This window comes from Cinclus cinclus, chromosome 15 (genome assembly GCF_963662255.1).
Source record: "Cinclus cinclus chromosome 15, bCinCin1.1, whole genome shotgun sequence".
Lineage (NCBI taxonomy): Eukaryota > Metazoa > Chordata > Aves > Passeriformes > Cinclidae > Cinclus > Cinclus cinclus.
In genome coordinates, this window is record NC_085060.1 from 8,297,169 (window position 1) to 8,317,203 (window position 20,035).

General features: G+C 40.6%; 1 protein-coding gene across 5 annotated transcripts; it reads right to left on the minus strand.

Moving 5' to 3' along the window:
* Window positions 1–329: 329 nt before the first annotated feature.
* HPRT1 (hypoxanthine phosphoribosyltransferase 1) lies at window positions 330–17,878 on the minus strand. 5 transcript variants are annotated; one of them, XM_062502605.1, is made up of 9 exons: window positions 17,012–17,176; window positions 15,410–15,516; window positions 13,773–13,956; window positions 9,696–9,761; window positions 9,036–9,053; window positions 6,696–6,778; window positions 4,283–4,329; window positions 2,335–2,411; window positions 330–1,729 (listed from the first exon to the last, which is right to left on the minus strand). In XM_062502605.1, exons 1-9 carry the CDS (start codon window positions 17,165–17,167, stop codon window positions 1,682–1,684), a joined length of 786 nt encoding a protein of 261 aa, XP_062358589.1. In that variant the 5' UTR covers window positions 17,168–17,176; the 3' UTR covers window positions 330–1,681. The 5 variants fall into 5 exon arrangements, 4 of the variants coding, with proteins under 4 accessions (XP_062358589.1, XP_062358590.1, XP_062358592.1 ...); XM_062502606.1 differs by having other exon boundaries at window positions 332–1,729; window positions 17,099–17,176; XM_062502608.1 differs by lacking the exon at window positions 17,012–17,176 and adding an exon at window positions 17,478–17,878 and having other exon boundaries at window positions 333–1,729.
* Between the last annotated feature and the right edge of the window lie 2,157 nt (window positions 17,879–20,035).

Below are 20,035 nucleotides of genomic sequence, written 5' to 3' on the forward strand. Positions count from 1 at the left end.
ATCCAGAAATACAATCAGACTTGGCAGTGTATTGGAAGAAAAGCTCTTTGAAAGAATTCCTACAGTGTAACTATAATCAGTGTTCTAATATTTGTTGAAGAGAATTCCGATTTACAAATAGATCTCCCAGAAATGTGGTCATTTGATGTGAATTACATTGTGTGAATCCATATTTTAGGTCTGCTATTAACATCATTTATATTAGGTCAGCTGTAACTGAGCAGGCCATGGATAGGCCAGTAGTGTGCAGTTCTTGGAAGAGTACAGATTCAAATTTCAAAACCACAGAAAAATCTTTCAAAACAGAATCTTTCCAAAACTCCATTGTGTATTAGGCACTGAGCAGCATTAAATCCAAGGATGTGGTGGGAGAATCCACATGCAGAAGCAGAAGAACCAAAAAGCACAGCACAAACACAGGTGTGAGCTGGGCTTCCATGTTCAGAACTGGACTCCACACGAACAGAAGTGCTAATGAAACAAACCAAAATTATTACTTACAAAATGGTTGTGCTTTTTGTGGCTTTTTTCCCACATGGATATGTTTAATGGACATAGAACCTCCACTCTACATTTTTGCCAAGACAGAACAAAGGACTGTTGCTTCAACTGTTCTCTCTGGAATCTGGTTTGGTTAGAGAATATGCAGTTGTTCCAATATCTTCCCAGATCACTTTTATCATCTCTCTCTCTTAGACAGGATTACATTAACCAAAAGCTCTACAAAGGTAACAAATGTAGAGTCTGCCTTCAGTGTCACAAGCATTTATGAAAAATATAATTGAGAAGAAAACTTCAAGAGCACTTCAAAATACAGAATGAGTGGGATAGACGTGTGGTGCTATTTTAAAGAGACAGCCTTTATTTAAAGTACTTTGCTTTGTAGATCTTATAAAGTAAACATTACTACTTTTTTTTCCCCCCACAAATATATTAAAATTGTTTAAATTTAAAAGGCAATTCCACAGACTGATGGATTTTTTTAAAGAAAAAAATCTAACAGAAATAGGCAGCTCAACTAAAACTAGATTTTAAACATTCTGTTTTGTCATTCCATCTTTAAAAAAAAAAAAAAAGAAAAAGAAAAAGAAAAAACACACTTTTCATCCAGACTTCCTTTACAGCAATAAGGCAACTCCAGGAGATTTGGATGAGCCCCTTGGAGATTACAGATACTGTAACTGGCTGCTCCTCATGCTTTACAACACCCAAAGGTGCAACTATCCATTAATCACAATCACATCTGTGCATTAAAATATAAAACTTAAATTACAGATTTTAAAAATATTACTAATAGACTTCCCTATCATAAAGTGTTTTACATTTACAGTACTTGAACTATTTCAGTTCTGGGTTGATGAGTTTTAAGCAATTTACCACTGCAAGAGTTAGACTCTGGAGCTCACAAACAGCACAACCCAACCAGGGGCAGCAATAGTCGGTAGAGTCATAGTGCAAATCAAAATAAGGAGTGCAGAACTGCACTAATGGTTTACATTTCTAAAATATAAATGAACAAGACAAGCTCTTATATTGTACATGCAATAAATTACAGTAAGCATATGGCAATGGGGCTGGGGCATTCTACAAGTGTAGCTGGTGTACCAGAGCTGAAGCCTGTGAAAGATTGGACTCAGTAAACAAAACATTTCAAAGCTCTGTTGTCACTTGAACTCTGCTTTCATGCTTTGTACTTCTGCTTTCCCGTCTCGCTGATCACACAGATATGCTGAAACAAAATAAAATAAAAAGCTCCTGTTAGGAAAGTAACCTAAGAGACCAAGGTTTGACATCAATAACAAGCTTCTGAAAACAACACAAGTGTGCTGTACACACTTCAGGAGGAAGAATCTTCTGACACTGTTTATGTAGAAAAACTTAGGCCTTTTTTTGGTCCAAAAAATCTCCACATTACCTTCTTTTCTCCTCTCCTAATTGTCCCACCCAGTGTCTGCTGAATCTGGTGAGACCCAGATGAAGAGTTAATGAGTGTGAGCCCTTCTTAACTTCTTCCCAGGTCTCTCTTCTTTAATTCTGACCTAACTAAGCAAATGTACTTATTTGTTGCAGACATCTGGTGAGACAAGAAACTTCACACAAACTTCACATTACTTCCAAGCTAACAGTTGAGCAGCCTCCACTCTGCATGCAGCAAAAATATTTTTTTTTTGTTTCATTAAAGCTCCACACACTGCCCTGCTGCTCTCAGGCTTGTTCTCATCACTGGAACATGAGGCATGATTTACAGAGCAGGGAGAATGATGTAAGGAGATTTCCCTTCCTTCCTCCTAGCCAGTTTTAAATGGAGAAAAACATACTGGAAAAATTACTTACATTCAAATCTCTAAAGTATTCATTGTAATCTAGGGCGTATCCCACAACAAATTTGTCTGGCACTTCAAATCCAACAACTGAAAAAGACCATAAGTCACCAGTGTGTTAGAAAAAGAATTTCCTAGAGTTCACTAGACCTTTTTACAGAGACAATATGGAATTTTATAGATACAGATTGTAACTAATTTTATTGCTTCCACTCAAGTACCCTCAGATTAATATTACAGCTATTTTACAATTTTAACTTACTCTATTGATGTATCAACTAAAGGAAATTAAATAGATGCATTTATTGTTTCCCACACAGCTGCCTGGTGCTAGTCTGCAAGAAATTAATGGAAGCTCCTAAATTTATTGACAGGATATTATAATGAGAATGTAAAATTCCTTGAAAATGTCCTCTGACTTTGCAAATATGTACAAAAGTGCCAGTCCTTCCTGGCACTTCCTAGATGCCTGACATGGCAGCGCAGCAGCAGGGGACTCATGAGCACAAGTTCCCCTCTCAGCAGGATTCCAGAGGCAGCACCTCTGGGAGCTGGACCTGCACTCCAGAGAGGGCTGCAGGAAGGGTCATTTGCAGGTTTCAGAAACAGGTGTGGGTTGGCTGCTTCTTGTTTGCTTTTGGCTTTGGTTTGTTGGTGGGTTTGGTTTTTTTTTGTGTGTGTGTTTGGTTGTGATTTTTATCTCACAAAAAATCTGCCTAAAAAAAGAGGCACCCATCATTCCAGATTGTCTGAACAGCTGCAGCAGGACACTTTGTCAGGCAGCAAGTCCACCCTGTCTACACATAAAATAACCAAAAAATTTAATTATCCAAAATATAAAATTTCCAAAGGGCTTTTCCCCCTTGTGCTGAAATGAAAGACTTCTGAGCAGGAAAGCTGTGTCTTTTTTCTCTCCCTGGTTACAATGGAGAAAACAGGGAGGTAAACTGCACACTTGAAATATAAGGCTTTGGGCACTTTTGGAAAAACTGAGGTGATGTTTAGCACTTACTGGGCCTCACAGTACAGGGATAAAATGGAGACCCAGCCATTGCTGCCTTGTAGTCTCCTTCAGAGCTCACATGTCCTGTTCTGGACAGGTTGGGGACAGATGGCAAAACAAGTCATCTGCTGCAAGATGCTCCAAAGGCACCATTAGCCCAGCTAAGCCTATAATGAGATCCCAGGAATGAGGAGCATCCTTGAATGAGGGGAGCACCTCAATGAAGCCTTGAGGTATCAAAAAGCTTCACTTACAGAGCACTGTTTAACCTTGGAAAGGGGAAGGAACAGGATGTGATTCTGCTGCTCAGTTCACTTCACTTCCATACTGAAAGTAACAGGAATTTAGCCTCTGGAACATGGTAAAACACACAGCCCTGCCCAAGGCAGGAGGAGCTGTCACTCTCTTAGAACTGTCTGCTGTGGATGCTGCTCCTTCACTTACAGTCTTAGGACAGACAGGACAGGACAAGAAGGGAGTAATTCAGATACCCAGATAGAACCAGTGCCAATTTAGGCATTTTATCACTGTAAACTTTTATCAGACCTGCTACCCCATGTGGTCCTCCTACATTCTTGGGGACAGCCAAATGGCAGAAGGTGGCTAGGCTAAGGCACACAAATAATTTCCAAAAGTGTCAAAAGGTGAGTCCAGCAGATTCCACTGACTGAAGCATTTGACTACATGCAAGCTGAGAGAATTTGCACATGACAAAGGTGTAACCTAGACCAAAATATCAAAGTTTGATTTTCAATATAACAAAATGTTGCAGATGTTACAAATCCTGATAATTTAAATATTTGGAATGTATTTTGAGGCAGTTTATCTAAATAAGAGCAGACTTTATCAAGAATAATTAGTGAAAACCTATTTGGAACACCCTTGGACTTTGAGCAAAGGGTACACAATACACAGACATACTTTTAATAACAAAAAGTGGTTGTCAAAAGTCACTTACAGTCCGGCCGATATCCCACACTTCGGGGAGTTCTTTTCACCAACAAACTGTCAAATCAAATTAATGCACAACTGAAACATGGAAAAGCACCATGTACAAATATATGAGACTGTTTTGATGACAGAGAAGCTGAGTTAGGACTAAGTGTGCATAACTGACAGCATAATTACACATATTTTAAACCATTACTTGCAGGTACAAAAGATCATAATGACAAAATCAAAACCTCCTGGAATCATGAGTGGTTCACAGCCTAAAGGCTAACTAACAGATCAGCAAGGAAAAGGCTGGGAGACACTGATCTGGATGGATTTTCTTGATGAAAATTCACTTATAGGGATTATATGTATGTTAGGAACTTCAGGTGCAATTTACCTTGTAAGTAAGCAATCTGGGATGTGGCCCAAGAAAAAAGCCCAACAAAAGCCTAAGTTTTATGAAGCAAAAGTTCAGCTGCTTGAATGTAACCTCAATTCCACTTGCACAACTTGTCCATAACTGGTTTTTACTGAAAGTACTAATTACCCCCATAAAGAAAATGTAATTGGTTCTGATGATCAGGGGATACTAGAGTTAATGTTCAGAGGGGTAAAAAGCATGGAGATACAGAGCTGGGGGTACTGTGGTAGAGAGAAATGCCCTGCTAGCTTAGTTTGATTTGCTTATTATTCAGTTGAGCACTTCTATGTCTTATAAGACAATCCCACAGGCTGACATTTGTTTGTCTAGGAAACAGAGACTTAGGGAGGAAAAGAGAAGGTGGTAATGGCTGAATGCAAACAGGATCAGCATAACTCTGTGCACTAAGCACAGACCCCCTTCCCTCCTGGATCACCCCTGAAGATGAAGCTTCATTTGCAACAGTCACAGATTGGATTTTAGTTTCTGAAACTTCTAATTGGGAGACTAAATTTTTGAGAATTGGTGTAGGGTTTGATCAAAGAAATCCCAAAATAGTACTAGCATTAGTTCACATTTCCCTACAACTACTTAATTGTCTGAAGGAAAATAAATAGAAAAAAAAAATGCAAACCAAACAAAAACCTTAAAAACCCCAACCCAATCAACAACCGCAACAAAAAACAACCAAAAAAAATTATCAGAGAAAGAAAGAAATAGAAGGGAGAGAAGTGAAGGAACTAAGAACATAAGACCATCTAGAATGATCATGTTTCCCTGGTCAAGTCTTTCCCTGGGCAGACCCAAATTGCTGCAACAGGTTTAAAATACAGGAAATTGGTCTTTCCACAGATATATTATGTTATGTTACGTTGTACTGTATTGTAGATTTACACTGCAGTGTTACAACACTTTTCAGTGACACATATTTAAAAACTGGCCAGGGAGAAATCCACAAGGGCCTCACCTTCAGCAGGTCACCCCCAGATTGTCAGCAAGAGCTGTTCTGGTAAGTCTAACAACTGCTCTGACATTGTTATGGCAACACAAGTGATTAGATATTACACCCAGCTCTGCTTTATCTCTAATCCCCAGTAATCATTATGCTTTTATTAAAAAATAGACAACTACAGCATAGCAGTGCAACAGATGCAATTTAAAAAGAAGCAGGAGGAATGTTGATATTGGTTAATGATACAATATCATCCTCAACATTTCCTGTTGGTTGCAAGTTACTTAGTTTTGAAATGTTTTGAAGAAAATTGATTAAAGGTGTAACTAAGTAGAAAAGCCTGGAAGAGCATATGGCTGGGTGACTCTCACAGAATGACCTCTAAAGCTCAGCTGCACTATGCACAATATACACTCACTCATGTTAGTGTGCAAACTAATTAAATTCCACAATTAAAGAAGGAAAAATAGGAAAAAAAGTCTCCATTGCAATATAGTGAAGCTGCAGACAGTGCCAGCAGAAACAAACATCTTTGCAGAGACACTACATACAGGTAAGTGACAACTACTCCTATTTCTTATTCCCCCTTCTAGTTAAAGTCTACATTTATGAACTAAATTTGTGTTGCAAATACGTCTATTAACTTGAGATGGTATTTATTTTAAGACCGAAAGATTTAAATTCTTCTAGATACTTCTAAAATTTTACTTCAGTGCAAAAGCCCACAAACCTTGCCATAATACGATAGGCAAAAGGTATTCCAGGCATGAACAAGTTATGTCCTTCTGAAGCACAGGAATTCTTCCAGCAATAAGACTGGAAAGAACAGTGTTTCCAAAATCATTAACATATACATGTGCTTATAACATGCAAAAGTGCTTTATGAGTTTAAACAACTAGTGACTTCAACAGATCACATCACATATGACTCCTTCAGAAATGTTCCCTCCTGTTTCTCTTCCATGGAAATGTGTTTTATGTTTGTTTTTACTTGTTGGTTTGGGGGTTTTTTTTAAACCTTCTTAAGGTGAAAACCAGGATAAATAATCATCAAACATTTACCTGGCTACTTTCACCATCTTTGGATTGTACTGTTTAAGTAGAGACAGCAGCGTTTTCATTGTTTTACCAGTGTCAATTATATCCTGAAAATAAAAACACGTAAGACAGGATATTAAACATGTCAGAGTAGCACTTTCAAGTTTCTACCACTGAAATTGCTCAGCCACAGCAGCATGAAAACATGGCAAACTACAACCTGTAAAAATGCTCACAACCAAATCCAGGTGGCATAAAACACAGCGCTGGGCTTATCCAACCACACTGGGTAAAGTGATCACACACATTAACAAGAGTGCTTAATTGTTGTGGATAACCAGGACTTTGGAAGCAGTTGCTGAACAAGCAGTTACTGCAATGACCTTCTTGGCTCCTTCTGGATATTTTATGGCTTGTGCTCCTTGCAGCAATGAGATAAATGTTTAATTCAGGTATGATAAGAGTAGTGTTAGTCTCGCTGTTGAGCTCAGCTACAGACTATTCAATGGGAAGAAAAGCAAGAAGGGAAAACAGGCAGAACAACCCATTACTACAATTAAAGGAAAAAGAGTACCATTTACTTTACAGAGCCAAGAAATACCTGAAGAAATGGCACAGGAAGTCTGAGTGCAGCTCTGAAGTCCAAAACACACTAAAATATATTTTGACCTGGCATTTTAATCCCATTCACTGCACATATAAACAGAAAATAAAAGAGAATATACGTCTTGAAACTGAAGCATCAGAAATGGCCTCCTCATTTCGACTCAATCACATCATCTTTAGAGGGACAGTCCTTGCCCTGGCCTAAAATCAAATCTATTTGAAATGAAGGAGGCAAACAGCAAAGAAGCAGAATAATCTGCTTTCAGGTGATTTTCCCATGAAATAAAAATCAAACAACAAACTCAACAGAACACCTGTCACCATTGCCATTAACACTCAATGCTTTTAATCATTAAACTCCAGAGAAGGTGAAGATGTATACAGATAAAAAAAAAAAATCAAAGTTGGCAAATAAACAGCTACTTCCATGCTCTAAGAGAAAAGCAGAACCTATTACTGACTTTCTGTTATGTGATAAGGTGTTTACTGGAGATGAATCTCCATTCTGTACAGAACTTTTTTGGACATTAAAGGGATGCAGTAAAGAAAAGCCTACTGCTCAAGACATTAAACTTACAATAGATGTGCATTTTATCATTTGACAGTTAAAATGGTGATCAGTAAGTGTTCATATCTGAGTGTAAGATGAGTCACTGGACAGATGATTCACTGAACAAATAAGAAAATAACCTAATCTGGAGATTACATTCATCTGAAATGGAGCAGATACATAATTAGACACATCTGCCTATCGGAAGCAAAATATACTTCAAAGGACATCACTGTTCACACAATGACTGCTGTATACATACTATTTTGGTAGGAGTTTTGGAACTGCATGTGCTTCCTGTGGAATAATATAACCTTCTCAAATTAGGAAAATAATACATAGAAACACATTTTATGAGAGGAAACATCCTTTCCTTTGGCTGATGAAACAGTTGCCATAGTTGTTTCTTTGCTTACAAACACGCCATTTCCATTATTTGGAGCCTTAACACATTATTAGATTGCACATCTGCTTTTCCTGTCTACTGCTGCTGCTTCCCTACCCTGAAATTGTCAATTGTACTCAAAGAAAGTGATATTGGCTGCACATTAGCAATGGTGTTCATCAAGACAGAGGTATGAAAGCAAGAATTAAGCAACAGCACCTACCAGGCAATCAAACTGAGCTGTACTGAATCTGGTATCACTCAGAAATCCATGACAAGACAGAGGAATGGGAATTTAGTAATTACAAAATGCCAGTTAAGACTGGCATTCACTATGCCACTACTCTCTAAAGAAACTACACACAGGGACACTGGGCTTAGATCTATTTTTCAGATGTTTTAGGATACTCATACCAGTAATCTCTTTCTACCTCTGCTGTTTAGTTTCCTAGCTTGCTATGATGAACTCAGAACAATAACATGCTTAGTACCACTTTTTTTTCAGGTTACTTTTTCAAACTTAAAAAAAAAAAAAAAGAGAGAGAGAGAGAAATAGACATTTCAGAATTGACAAAATCTCAGAAAACTGAAAGAAAATGCAGACCGTTTTAGATGGCCATTTTCCTGGTTAAATATAGCAATTGAATGTAATTTAAGAATTCAAAACACAGCCTAGTTCAAATTTGGAGACCACTTGCAAAATTCAGGCCTGAATTCAGAATCTGAAAACAGAAACTGTAGGTTTTCTGGCTTAGGAACAGCTTCTATTAGAACTCTTTTGCTTGTCACACATTAGAACTTCCAAGTGAAATACAGTACTTACTTCTACGATCAAAACATTCTGGTAAGAAGAAAAAGAAAAACAAATCCATTAGTAACTAGACAACATAAAATTTCTTATTAATCTTTATAACTTATTTTCAGTGCAGTTAAATATTTGTATCACCATTTATGCATGTGTACATGTGTAACAGCAACTGCTTTGTAGTTTAACATTTCTGATGCTCTAATAACAATTAGCTGAGACCCTTCTCAACAGCTCATGTTAAGTACAGTCCGAATTATTCAGACTTTGAAAATTCTAGACATATGCAACAGAGATCAAAACAGAGTCTGTACAATTCCTATTCTTCTAGAGAAGCATGTCCTACTGCAGAGACATGTACAATTCTGTTATACCTACACCCTTTACATTGGCATACATGTCTTAAAAATCACCTGTGTGTGAGAAGAAGCAGAAAGTGATGTGTTCTGACAGAGCAGGAGCAGTGGTGCTTTAACCCCTGACACCTGGCTCAATGATCTCCACAGAATCACTGGAGAAAAGCAGATTCCCAATTTACATTCTTCTATTTCCTCCTCTTGTCACTGCCTGTCACGGATATGTGTGTTCCTGATGTGGGCTGACTTTTCACATCTCAACAGTATGAATTCCCAAAATTCCTTCACTGGAACACCAACACAGACACACAGAGGGCTGTACCTTTCCAGTCAAGGTTGAGAGGTCATCTCCCCCAATGACTTTGATATCTCCAGTTGACTGATCATTCTAAGAAAGAGGAGGGTGAACATTAGCATGAGAAGAATTAAACTGAGTTTCTTCTTGCAGCAAATATGAAAACTGTGAAGTACACAACTAGTAAATATTAAAGCTTTCAGAAGCACAGCACCAGCATCATCTCTCTATGAACAAAGAAATTACAACTTCAAAGACAGTATTTCAGATTAAAGCTGTTTGACAAGAGATTTACATCAACATAGGCATCAACTCTCATCTGTGACCATTATATACACATATGTATCTAAAAAGCAAGGACTTACTATGCAGACTCTACAGATATAAAAACAGGACAAAAAGCACTTCTGGTTTCCAAACTACAGGATGCTACATATCTGGTAATTTACATTTTAAACTTTATTGCTTTGGAAAGTCTTACTCTGAATAAGAATAGGCAATCATAACAAGAATAGCCAGCAAACAAGGCACTGATTGCTATTTAGAACAATAAGCTACAAAAATAGCCAGAAAAGCTTATGCTTAGTTTAGAGCCAATATTGGTAACAAATAAAATTAGTTATTATACAGCTGAACAGCAACACAGGTACACCATCACTGCATTGCAGTTTGCTTCAGTAAATCTAAACTGTGATAAAAACATAAATGAACTGCTATACAGAAAAGTTAAAAACAGCTGCTAGGAGTGCCTCACAAATCTTTGCAGTTTATTAAACTCACTCAACTGACTTTAAACCTCACAGTTCATATTAGATGTCATATGCAGGTGCTAAGTTCCTGAGCAATGAAAGGGTGGAAAAACAGTTAAAGATTTCTGACATTGGTTGTAACCAGATTTCCACTGGCAAGAACTTAGTTTAATCATTAAGCAATGTTTTAATTATCTTCAGGAGCCTTATTTCTGAGTTCAGTACTGGTAAGACTTTAATGCTTCATGGTTTAACACATAAGAGTTTTACTGTTTTTACTGCCTCCCTGTTGCCACTGCTAGAAAACAATAATGTTTTACAAGACTGTAACTCCTGACTCAAGTGACTCCAAGATCACCTTTTAAAGTGGCATTTTAAGTTCCTTACAGTATCTGTTGTAAGGTTTGGTTAGCAGAGACCTTTCAGAATACTGCTGTGACCAGCTTAACCAAAGTTTAGCACATACTCCACCAAAAATCCCCATATTCACCAATGACAGTGCAACACATCTGTCTTTTGGCTGCCCTTCATGATCACACAAGCAACATTTGCTCATTTCCATGCTTAAATGCAGGAGACTGGTGAAAAGCCATTCTTCTTGTAACACAAACAGAATAAACTGTCAAGAATACTGAGAGCTGGATCTAATCACAAACACTATCTTTCAATTTCTTAAGAGCTTGCCAGATCATTAAAATTCATCTGTAAGGATTCAGAAAATTGGAGTTACAAGTAAAGTTTAATCATAGCTGATCATGTCAGTATTCTTGGAGAATTATTTTGGGTGCAGTACAGTATGAACTTTGCACTGCAACACAAAAAAACCCCCATATGCTTGTAAATATTAAATGATCAGTTTGAAACAAGAACATAACTTCAATTATATCAATTACAGAACCATTACATAAGTTCATCTGCTTCATTTATGTGACCAGGATATTTTTAACATCTTTTATCTAGTCTGTAAAGGCAGGCAGCATGATCCAGTAATCACATCCAGAGACAGTGACAAGAGAGTTGAAAGCTTCACTTTCAACTGTCCATTACAGTTTGTGATGATTTTCACACCACTGAACACAGATCCCCTCCTGCAGCAAAGCACAGATCAAAACTACAGAGCAGATTTAGCACTCTCACACTATTACTGGCAGAAGACCCAGTCAAGCTGTTACATACATGTCCACGATAGGATAATCTTTTCCAGTCTATCAAATTATGCAATCTAAAGGACCTAAATTTGGATATTAATGACCACCTAAGAGATAACCACCTACAAAGAAGAAATGCTCATTAACAGAGTAGTGGAGGCATCACATAGCAGCTCCTCACTCATCCAAAGCAAGAAAACATTCCTTTATAGAACTGGCTGGCAAAATCAAAAACCCTCAAGCCAACACCTCAAGGAAAACATTTGGCTTCAACAGTTTTCTGTCTACATTTCTCTGCTTTTCTCCTTATCCACTTGCTTCTGTAATAAAAACAGGGTTACAGGATTGTAATCTCCATAAAACTTACTTTGCTGCTCCCTCCCCTACTACTATCAAGGCACTGTAGTTCTGAGGGGGAATAAACAAAAACAGCTGTAGTAAAGAAATTAACCAAAACACACCTGGGACATCAGTAAAAAGTCAGCCTTGCTTTTTAGCAGAGACTTTTTTCAGGTGTTTCAAACTACTTCTCCAGTATTCTTTTCTGAGTTAGAAAGTAGAGAGTGATGTAGTCTTTGTACTGATTTTTTAAACAAGGTAAGCAAGTTATTGGAAGTGTTCCTAAGTGGAGAAAGCAGAAGATACACAATTTCCTCTCCAAGAAAAGACAAGTGGAAGTCATAATTCTCTATTATTTAACCTACTATTCTGTAATAGAGATATTCAGTTTTCTGCAGCTTTTACAGGTGGAATATATGAGCATGTGGGGGCCTTGGGGTGAAGTGGACTGGAGGCAGGAGCCTCCCCTTTTGGAAGGCACAGAAGAAAAGAGGCTCAGACTGCTCTCCCTCACTGATTTTAACACAGTGAACAAGCACAAAGCCTTGTGAGATACAACCAAAGGCTGGCACGAGCCCTTCTGCCCAGCCTTGCACTCTCATTACAGCACATAACTAAATTAGTGCCTCATGCTCTGCAGACCTGAGTGTGGTCTCCAGGTAACCCCTGGAGCTGTGTGTGCCTCAGGCAGCCAGGGCTGCTCATCTTGCAAAAGGACTGGGCCAAAAGCCCTGTGCAGCTCTTGGCTTTGTCATGACACATCAATGGAGAGCTTGATAAGAATAATAGATTTATCAAGTTCTGCAACAGTCCAGATTAAGTCTGTAAATATTCCATCTCAGGTTTCACAGTTCAATGAAACAAAGGATGAGAGTGATTTTTTCAGTTGAGTTATATGTGTTTTTCTGCTGGAATAGGGACTGGTCTACAGCTGTGATAAGTAACCCTGACCTCAATGCAAAGCTGCTGAATCAGAACAAACAGCATAACATTCTGAAACAATGTATTCAAACACTTTAAACTGAACCAAAACAGTCATTATTTCCATCTTATACATGGTCTTAGGGAAAAAAATAATAAATTTCTGAAATCCCAAAAGCATGGGACTTGGCTGTCAGTAATCTGGAAATTATACAGTGCTGACAAACACCTGCTTCTTCCTCTGACCTGCACAACATAATGCTATGCTTCCTTCTGTAAAACCTAAAAGTTACTTGTGTTACAGAATGTTGTTTCCCAACAAAGTTGAATACTTTTGTTCAGAATCAAAAGAAATTCTTTCCCTAAAAATCTAAACCCAAGGCAACCTATGCATTGTCTTGAAAAGGCAATGCCGTATTCACAGACTATTAATCACAAATCTAGGTTTATGTATCCAGTGTTTCCTCATGGTCAAATACAACTAATTTTCTTCATTGTTTGGTTCATTAAAAAAAAAAAAAAAGGAACCATTTTTGCTGCTTTCAAGTCATCCTGTCCAAGAATGATGTCTGGGCCATATAAAAACTCCCACAATTAAATTTTTGTAATAACAGTTGCAGGAGAATTATCTGTACCAGTCTAGAGCCACAGCTTTAGAGATGGGGTAGAGAGCAGAGAGGAAATTGTTGAACAAGTACAAGTAAAGGACATGTAAAGGGTCTCTCTCCTCAGCATAACGATTTTACTGGGGTGAGGAGATATCAAGGTCTGAAAGAAAACATATTATGCAATAAGGTAGAGAAAGAGTAAATTGGCTTGTGGCTCTTAATTCCCTTAATTATTTGTTTAATACTAGCATATTAGGGCAGTAACAATATTAAACCACCTTTGTTAATAATTTGTAGTCAACTTAGCTAAAAATTGCACAGTACTGCATAGATACTTACACAATAACTCTTCAACCTAATGAAGTCGACTGTCATGGGGATTGATCTGTCACTGTTTCTGTTCAGGGCTTTGATGTAGTCTAATAAATCAGCAAAAAATTTATAGCCACCCTTAAGTACACAGAGTGCCACAATGTGGTGTCCTCCCATGCCCTTCATAATTTCTCGTGCCAGTCTCTCCGTCCTAAACAAAACCAAGGAAGAGTGAGTTGTCACAACATTTCATTTGCTCATGACAGCAGCAGCAAACACACAGCAAACTTGGAAACACATTTTGCTTGGAAATATTTGCCCACCACTTTGGTCACTTTTTTATGTTACCAGTCAACAAAGTTTTGCTCTTCAAGGTTAATCCAACAGTAGCGCTGCCAAATGCGCTTGTTTCCCTACATCACAGGCAGCCAAAGCAAACCTTAACACCCTGAAACTGTTCCCCTGTCAGATATGAGACATGAAGGTGTGTTTTCTCCTTCCAAAGGCAGGTTCAGCTTCCATGCAGAGTAATGTAAGCTAACACAACCCCAAAAGCAGTAGCCCTCACCAGCTGACGAGCAGGAAAACTGTCAAATTGTAAATTGAATAGTTTATGTTTATTTGCCAAATCAGAATGCCAGAAATTTGTCCTGAAAGCAGAATATAATACCAGCAAGGCAGAGCAAGAGAACACTGCAGCGTTTTTCTGCAATAATAGTTTCTAAATTTATTTTGCCATTTATTTTAGAAAGCATGGTCTGCATTTATTGTGTGCCAGCTGATAGCAGGTTTCTCATAGAAAGCTAACCCTTATAAACTTTACATCGATTCCCTAATGACATATACTTGGTCCAATTTTTTTCCTTCTCTATGGACTTCCAGTGTAAAGTATTAATATTTAAAAAGAAACTTTTTTAACAGGGATGTTCATTGTGTCTAGTTAAACAGAACCACACAAAATCTAAATGCATTCCTAGTCACAAGATCCCCTGGAAGACCCATCCAACATCACTCATAATAGGCTTAAATTCACTGAATTTGTTGCTCATTCTCATAAAGGAAATTAGCAACTTTCAAATGCAAAGTAAAACAAAAATGTCTTGTAGGCTTATGAACACATTTCTGATCACACAAGATACAACTTGCACAGCACATCACAGATTTCAGCAACCACAGAAGTGACAGATTGATATTTGCAGAGGATAATGTCTTTCTCAGAAGGCAGGAGAAAGTTGGACGTTATTTATCTACCACATCCACATTAGAGAGTCTAAAATTATGTGATTCATAGTTTACTTTTATTAATACCTTATGGAAATTCAAGAGACTATATTTTCAGACTGAACTGACACAACAAAATGTCTAGTAGTTAGATTTTAAGATGGTAAAATGTCAAAGAAACACTGGAAAGAAAGTCCTAAGTTGCTACATACTACAAATCTCAAAAATTTCACTTGAGAATTATGACCAATTCTTAAAGAATTGCATGACTGCAAATGTACAAAAGAAGAAGACAAAAAAAAAGAGATTAAATGTAAATTTAATGTAATTAAATTCGAGTCTCTAATTAAACATAATATTTTAGACAGTCTCCAAGCAGCAAAATTATCACTGAAAGATGTTTAGTCCAGTTTCATGTAATCAGTGTCTGAAGTCAAACAAACCTGTCCATGATGAGCCCATGAGGAATATAGACTTTTTCCAAATCATCTGCATAATGTTTAGGTATGCAGAACAAATCCAGGTCGTAACCTTGCTCATCATCGCCAATCTGAAAAGGAAATAAGGTGAGATTTCTACAAAGCCTTATAGAAAGTCTGTACTGAGAAACTTCAAGTCCTTTGCTTTCTTCAGTAAAAACTATCAAACCCATGAGTAAAACCTATCAAATCCACAACGCTCATCAGAACCACCTTAGTTTCCCCCTCTCTATAAACACCAGTCACACTGAACACAGAGTAAAGTGTAATCTAAGAGTTCACAAGGGTTACTTGAAATATTGTGAATTGTTATGCAATGCAATGTGTGAAAGAAAAGTCCTACAACGTTCTCCTCCAGTGGAGAGCAGAAAAGTGAAGTTACTACACCTCAGTGAAGCTCTATATTCCATTACAAAAATAATCAAGCTTTTTAACCCCTTTGATTTTCCCAGTGTAATGCAAAACCTGCATCTGCAATTAAGCAAGCAGAGATTCTGACATGGACACCTTCCAAATCTCCACAACACTCAATCACAATAAAACTCATGAGCCAGTTTACAGCACAAGACAAGGGAGCTGCATGAGCATGACAAGTTATGCTGCTGTGAAGCAACTCCTCTCTGACCAACGTTTCAAAAATGGGGAGGTTCAAGATCATTCAGAATCTGAAATTAAAGTTTTCAGCAACCTGTTCCACATGGGCAAATTCCCTGTATGAAACAGCCTGCAACACTGGTAAGTGCATATTAATTAGGACAAGGGATTAGCATACGTACATAATGACAGCAAGCATTGCTGAGGTTTGGGGCACACTGTCACATCAGAGTCTTCCTTGAACCCTAACCCTGCTGCAGCTTGAAAATTATACGATTTTTTAACTACCTCCCTCTCTGGTTATGTAGCTGAACACTACCATGTGAAAAAGAATTTCAGAGGAAAACCAGAAGCTTAGTGCTGACAGTTCACCAGGGCAGGCATTTTAAGTATCCATTTTGGCTACAGTACCCTTCCAGGACTCAAATCTTATTTCAGTGCCTGTGGAAATACTTACCTGGCCAGTGGTCAGCCAAATGTTTACATAGGGTTTCTGCTGATTAATCTTTACTGAGAATATATTTTATCTGAGGAATTTCATTATCATTTCAGCCTCCCATCCAAAACTGACCCTGTGTGAGCTACACACACAACTCGAGCTCACGGTCCCTGCAGTCCACAGGGAATTATTTTAAGAAACAAGCCAGGTCCTTCCCAAAAGTCATGGTTTTTTAATTCGGTCAGACCCATTGTTATATCCAACGTGTCTACAAAACCTTCCGTTCTGCATCTGGCAGGGAATGGGCCCTTCCTACAGGTTTTATCAGGTTTTTTATGGACTGCAGGGATTTACTGTCGCAACCTCGCGGCCGCCACAGCTCTCGGCCATCAGGCACCGCACGCACTTCATCAGCGTCGGCACTTGCTTTAAAACGATAAATAAAAATGAGCATTAAGCGCCTTAGCAGATGCGGCAATAACGCAAAAATATAAAGGATGCTGCTCCTGCAGAAGCAGACCCAGCTCACACACGTGGGGTTCTCCCGACCAGAGCCTCCCGCACGCCGCGAACAGCAACAGGAATAGGAAGTTGTGCCGTGCTGCGGGAAGTTCTTCCACCTTCGCTCCGGAGGCGCCAACGCCGGCTTTGCCCGCTGCCCTCGGGCTCCGGATCCCCCCGGATCCCATCCCGAGGGAGCCGCGGCCGCTCCGGGCAGGGACGCGCCCGGCCGGGGGCACGGAGGGCACGGAGGGCAGGGAGGGCAGGGACGGGCCCGGCGCCGGGAGGCCGGGGCTGCACTCAAGGTGACTCCGCGGGGCGGCGGCTCCATGCTCCCAGGACGCGATACGACACGACACACGATAAGACACACGATACGACACGCCACGCCACCCCCCGCGCTCCCTCACAGATCACCGCATTCCGGAGGGCAGGCGGGGGACAGCGGCCCCAGCGCTCAGCATCCCCCGTCCCGCGAGCGGCTGCCCCCGCACTCACCACGATGCAGGGGCTGGGGGTCGCCATGGAGCGCGGCCCCGCCGGCGGCGGCTGCGGGCAGCTCGGAGCGGCGGGAGAGGCGCTGGGAGCGACAGGAGCGGCGCTGGGAGCGACAGGAGCGGCGCTGGGAGCAGGAGGCGCCGCGCCCGCAGCGGCCCCGGCGCCGCCTCCGCGCCCTCCGCGCTCCCCGCCCTCAACATGGCCGCGGCGGAGCCGCCCTCAGTCCAGGACGCTGGGAACAGTCCGAGGGACGGGGAGAGGGGACACATCCGCGGAGCTGTTCCCTCGGCGGGGATGTCCCCATCCCAGCAGGATGCAGGTGGCCCCGCGCTGTCCCACGTCCCCGCTCCTGGTCTCCAGAGTTGACCCTCCCCTCCCACAGCGCGACGTGCGTTCCTCGTCCCCTCAAGAAGACACGGGAAGGTGACATTGCCGTGTCCAGTTCTGGGCCCCTCAGCTCAGGGAGGACACTGAGGTGCTGGACCAGGTCCAGAGAAGAACAGCAGAAATGCGTGAGGCACAGTTCTGATGAGGAGCTCTCGAGGGAGCTGGGGGTGTTTGGCCCGGAGAAAGGAAGGACGCTCAGGGGGGACCGTGTCGCTCTGTACAGCTCCCGGACAGGAGGCTGTAGCCAGGCGGGTGTCGGGCTCTTCTCCCGGGGAACCAGCGACGGGACAAGGGGACACAGACTTAAGAACAGGTTTTGGTTGGACATTAGGAGGAATTTTTTCACAGAATGGGTGATTAGACATTGGAAGGGGCTGCCCAGGGACGTGGTGGAGTCACCATCCCTGGAGTTGTTTAAAGAAAGGCTGAACGTGGCACTCGGTTGGCAGGCTGGTGTTGGGCCATAGGTTGAACTCGATGATCTCAGAGGTTTTTCCCAACCTAATTGATTCTGTGCTTCTGTGACTCCTGTGTCCAGGGGGAACAGGGTGGGTAACTGCTGTCATTCCAGAACCAGGCACAGGGATACACATCCATCAGGTGTTCACATAAATGGATGGGCTCCACAGACAGAGGTAAAATAATAAGAAAGCATGGATGGTTCCAGTGGTCTCAAATGAGAGATAGGGGAAAAAAAAGTGTCAACTTTTCCTGTAGGTGTGGACAATAAGGTCAATTAAGGGCAATACAACAGTGCAAATGGAAATCCATTATTTCTTATATTATATAGCAGCTGAAGACTTTCCCCCTCTTTCTCTAAGGGATGGAAACCAAGTTTTATGCTGCATAAAATCTTGATGTCAAGAAAAGGATAATGATTCTTAAAAATAACTTTACTCATACAGAACTGTAGCAATTGCCCTCTGATATGCATCTAGCATTATTACTGTTGGCTCAGAACACAATGAAATCAAATTAAGTGTTCTTTTGTATGAAACAACCAATTTAAGCAAATTTTAACTAAGCAAAGGGGCATGATCCCTCGAACCCTTGTGAGTGCTGTATTGTTTCAGTCTGGGCGGGTTAACTGGAGTGGGTGGAAGGAGCCTTTATCGAGTTGCCTGGAGCAGCAGAATGAAACGCCCTGCAGCTAAGGGATATCAGGAACCTGTCATAGCTGCACTGTTCCCAGAAGGCCAGGAAGAACAGCTGCACTGTCAAGTTCAGGGAGAGCCTGACATTAGTGGGCAGCATCTATGGACAGACTCTGCAACCTCCGAAGAATTGCAGGATCTGATTGTATTAGTTACTGAAGACATTTCTCATTAATGACTAAAATCAAAGTCTGCCATTAAAAGTAGCATCCAACAGCACCTTTCTGATGACATGCAGGAGTTGTTGGCTTGACTTCCATGCCATTTCTCCCCAGCAAACAAAACCATTCATCCTGTTTTGCCCTTCTGGATGAGCAATTTCTTTGTTCTGCCTGCCAAACAGCATATTCCTGGATCCAAAGCATTTCTGGTCCTGCTGGGACCCCATTATGGAGGGAAAAACAGATTTACAAAAGCAAAAGTATTTGCTGATATTACAGGAAGTTGGTTAGCTGAGAACAGCACCAGATTTAGTAGATGACCAGTTCTGCTCTTGCCAGTTAGAAGGCCACGGAAGCTTGCAGAGGCTCAGTGGGGAGGGTGAGGGAGGGGGTTCAGAGGTACCTGGGAGCTGCACGTCTTCTGTCTAGATGATGCATAAGGTGGGAAAGCCAGAGTTCTGATTTCTCTGGTATGCACAGCTTTTTACCAGGCAAAACAATATAGTTAAGCGTGCAGAGTGTTTTGTCCCTGAGTAAACTCTTAATTTCGTAATTATTTTGTCCTTTTGCCAGCCAGGCATATCTCTGTGCTCAGGCCCAGTGAACCATGGCCTGTGTGAACACCAGTTGTAAATAATTTTGTTAACAGTCTTTTAAAAACCTTCCTTGATAACCACATGTCCCAAGTGGGCAGTGGCCCCCCTACCTCCCCTGGAGGTAGCAACTGAGTATTCATCTTTTGGAAGCACCTGAAATGTTGTGTGCTGGGTCAGATCTTTATGTCAGTGCCCATTCACCAATCCCCCATTCTTCCTACCACTTTTCCCTCCCAGCTTTGCCATTGCTGCTGGGTGAC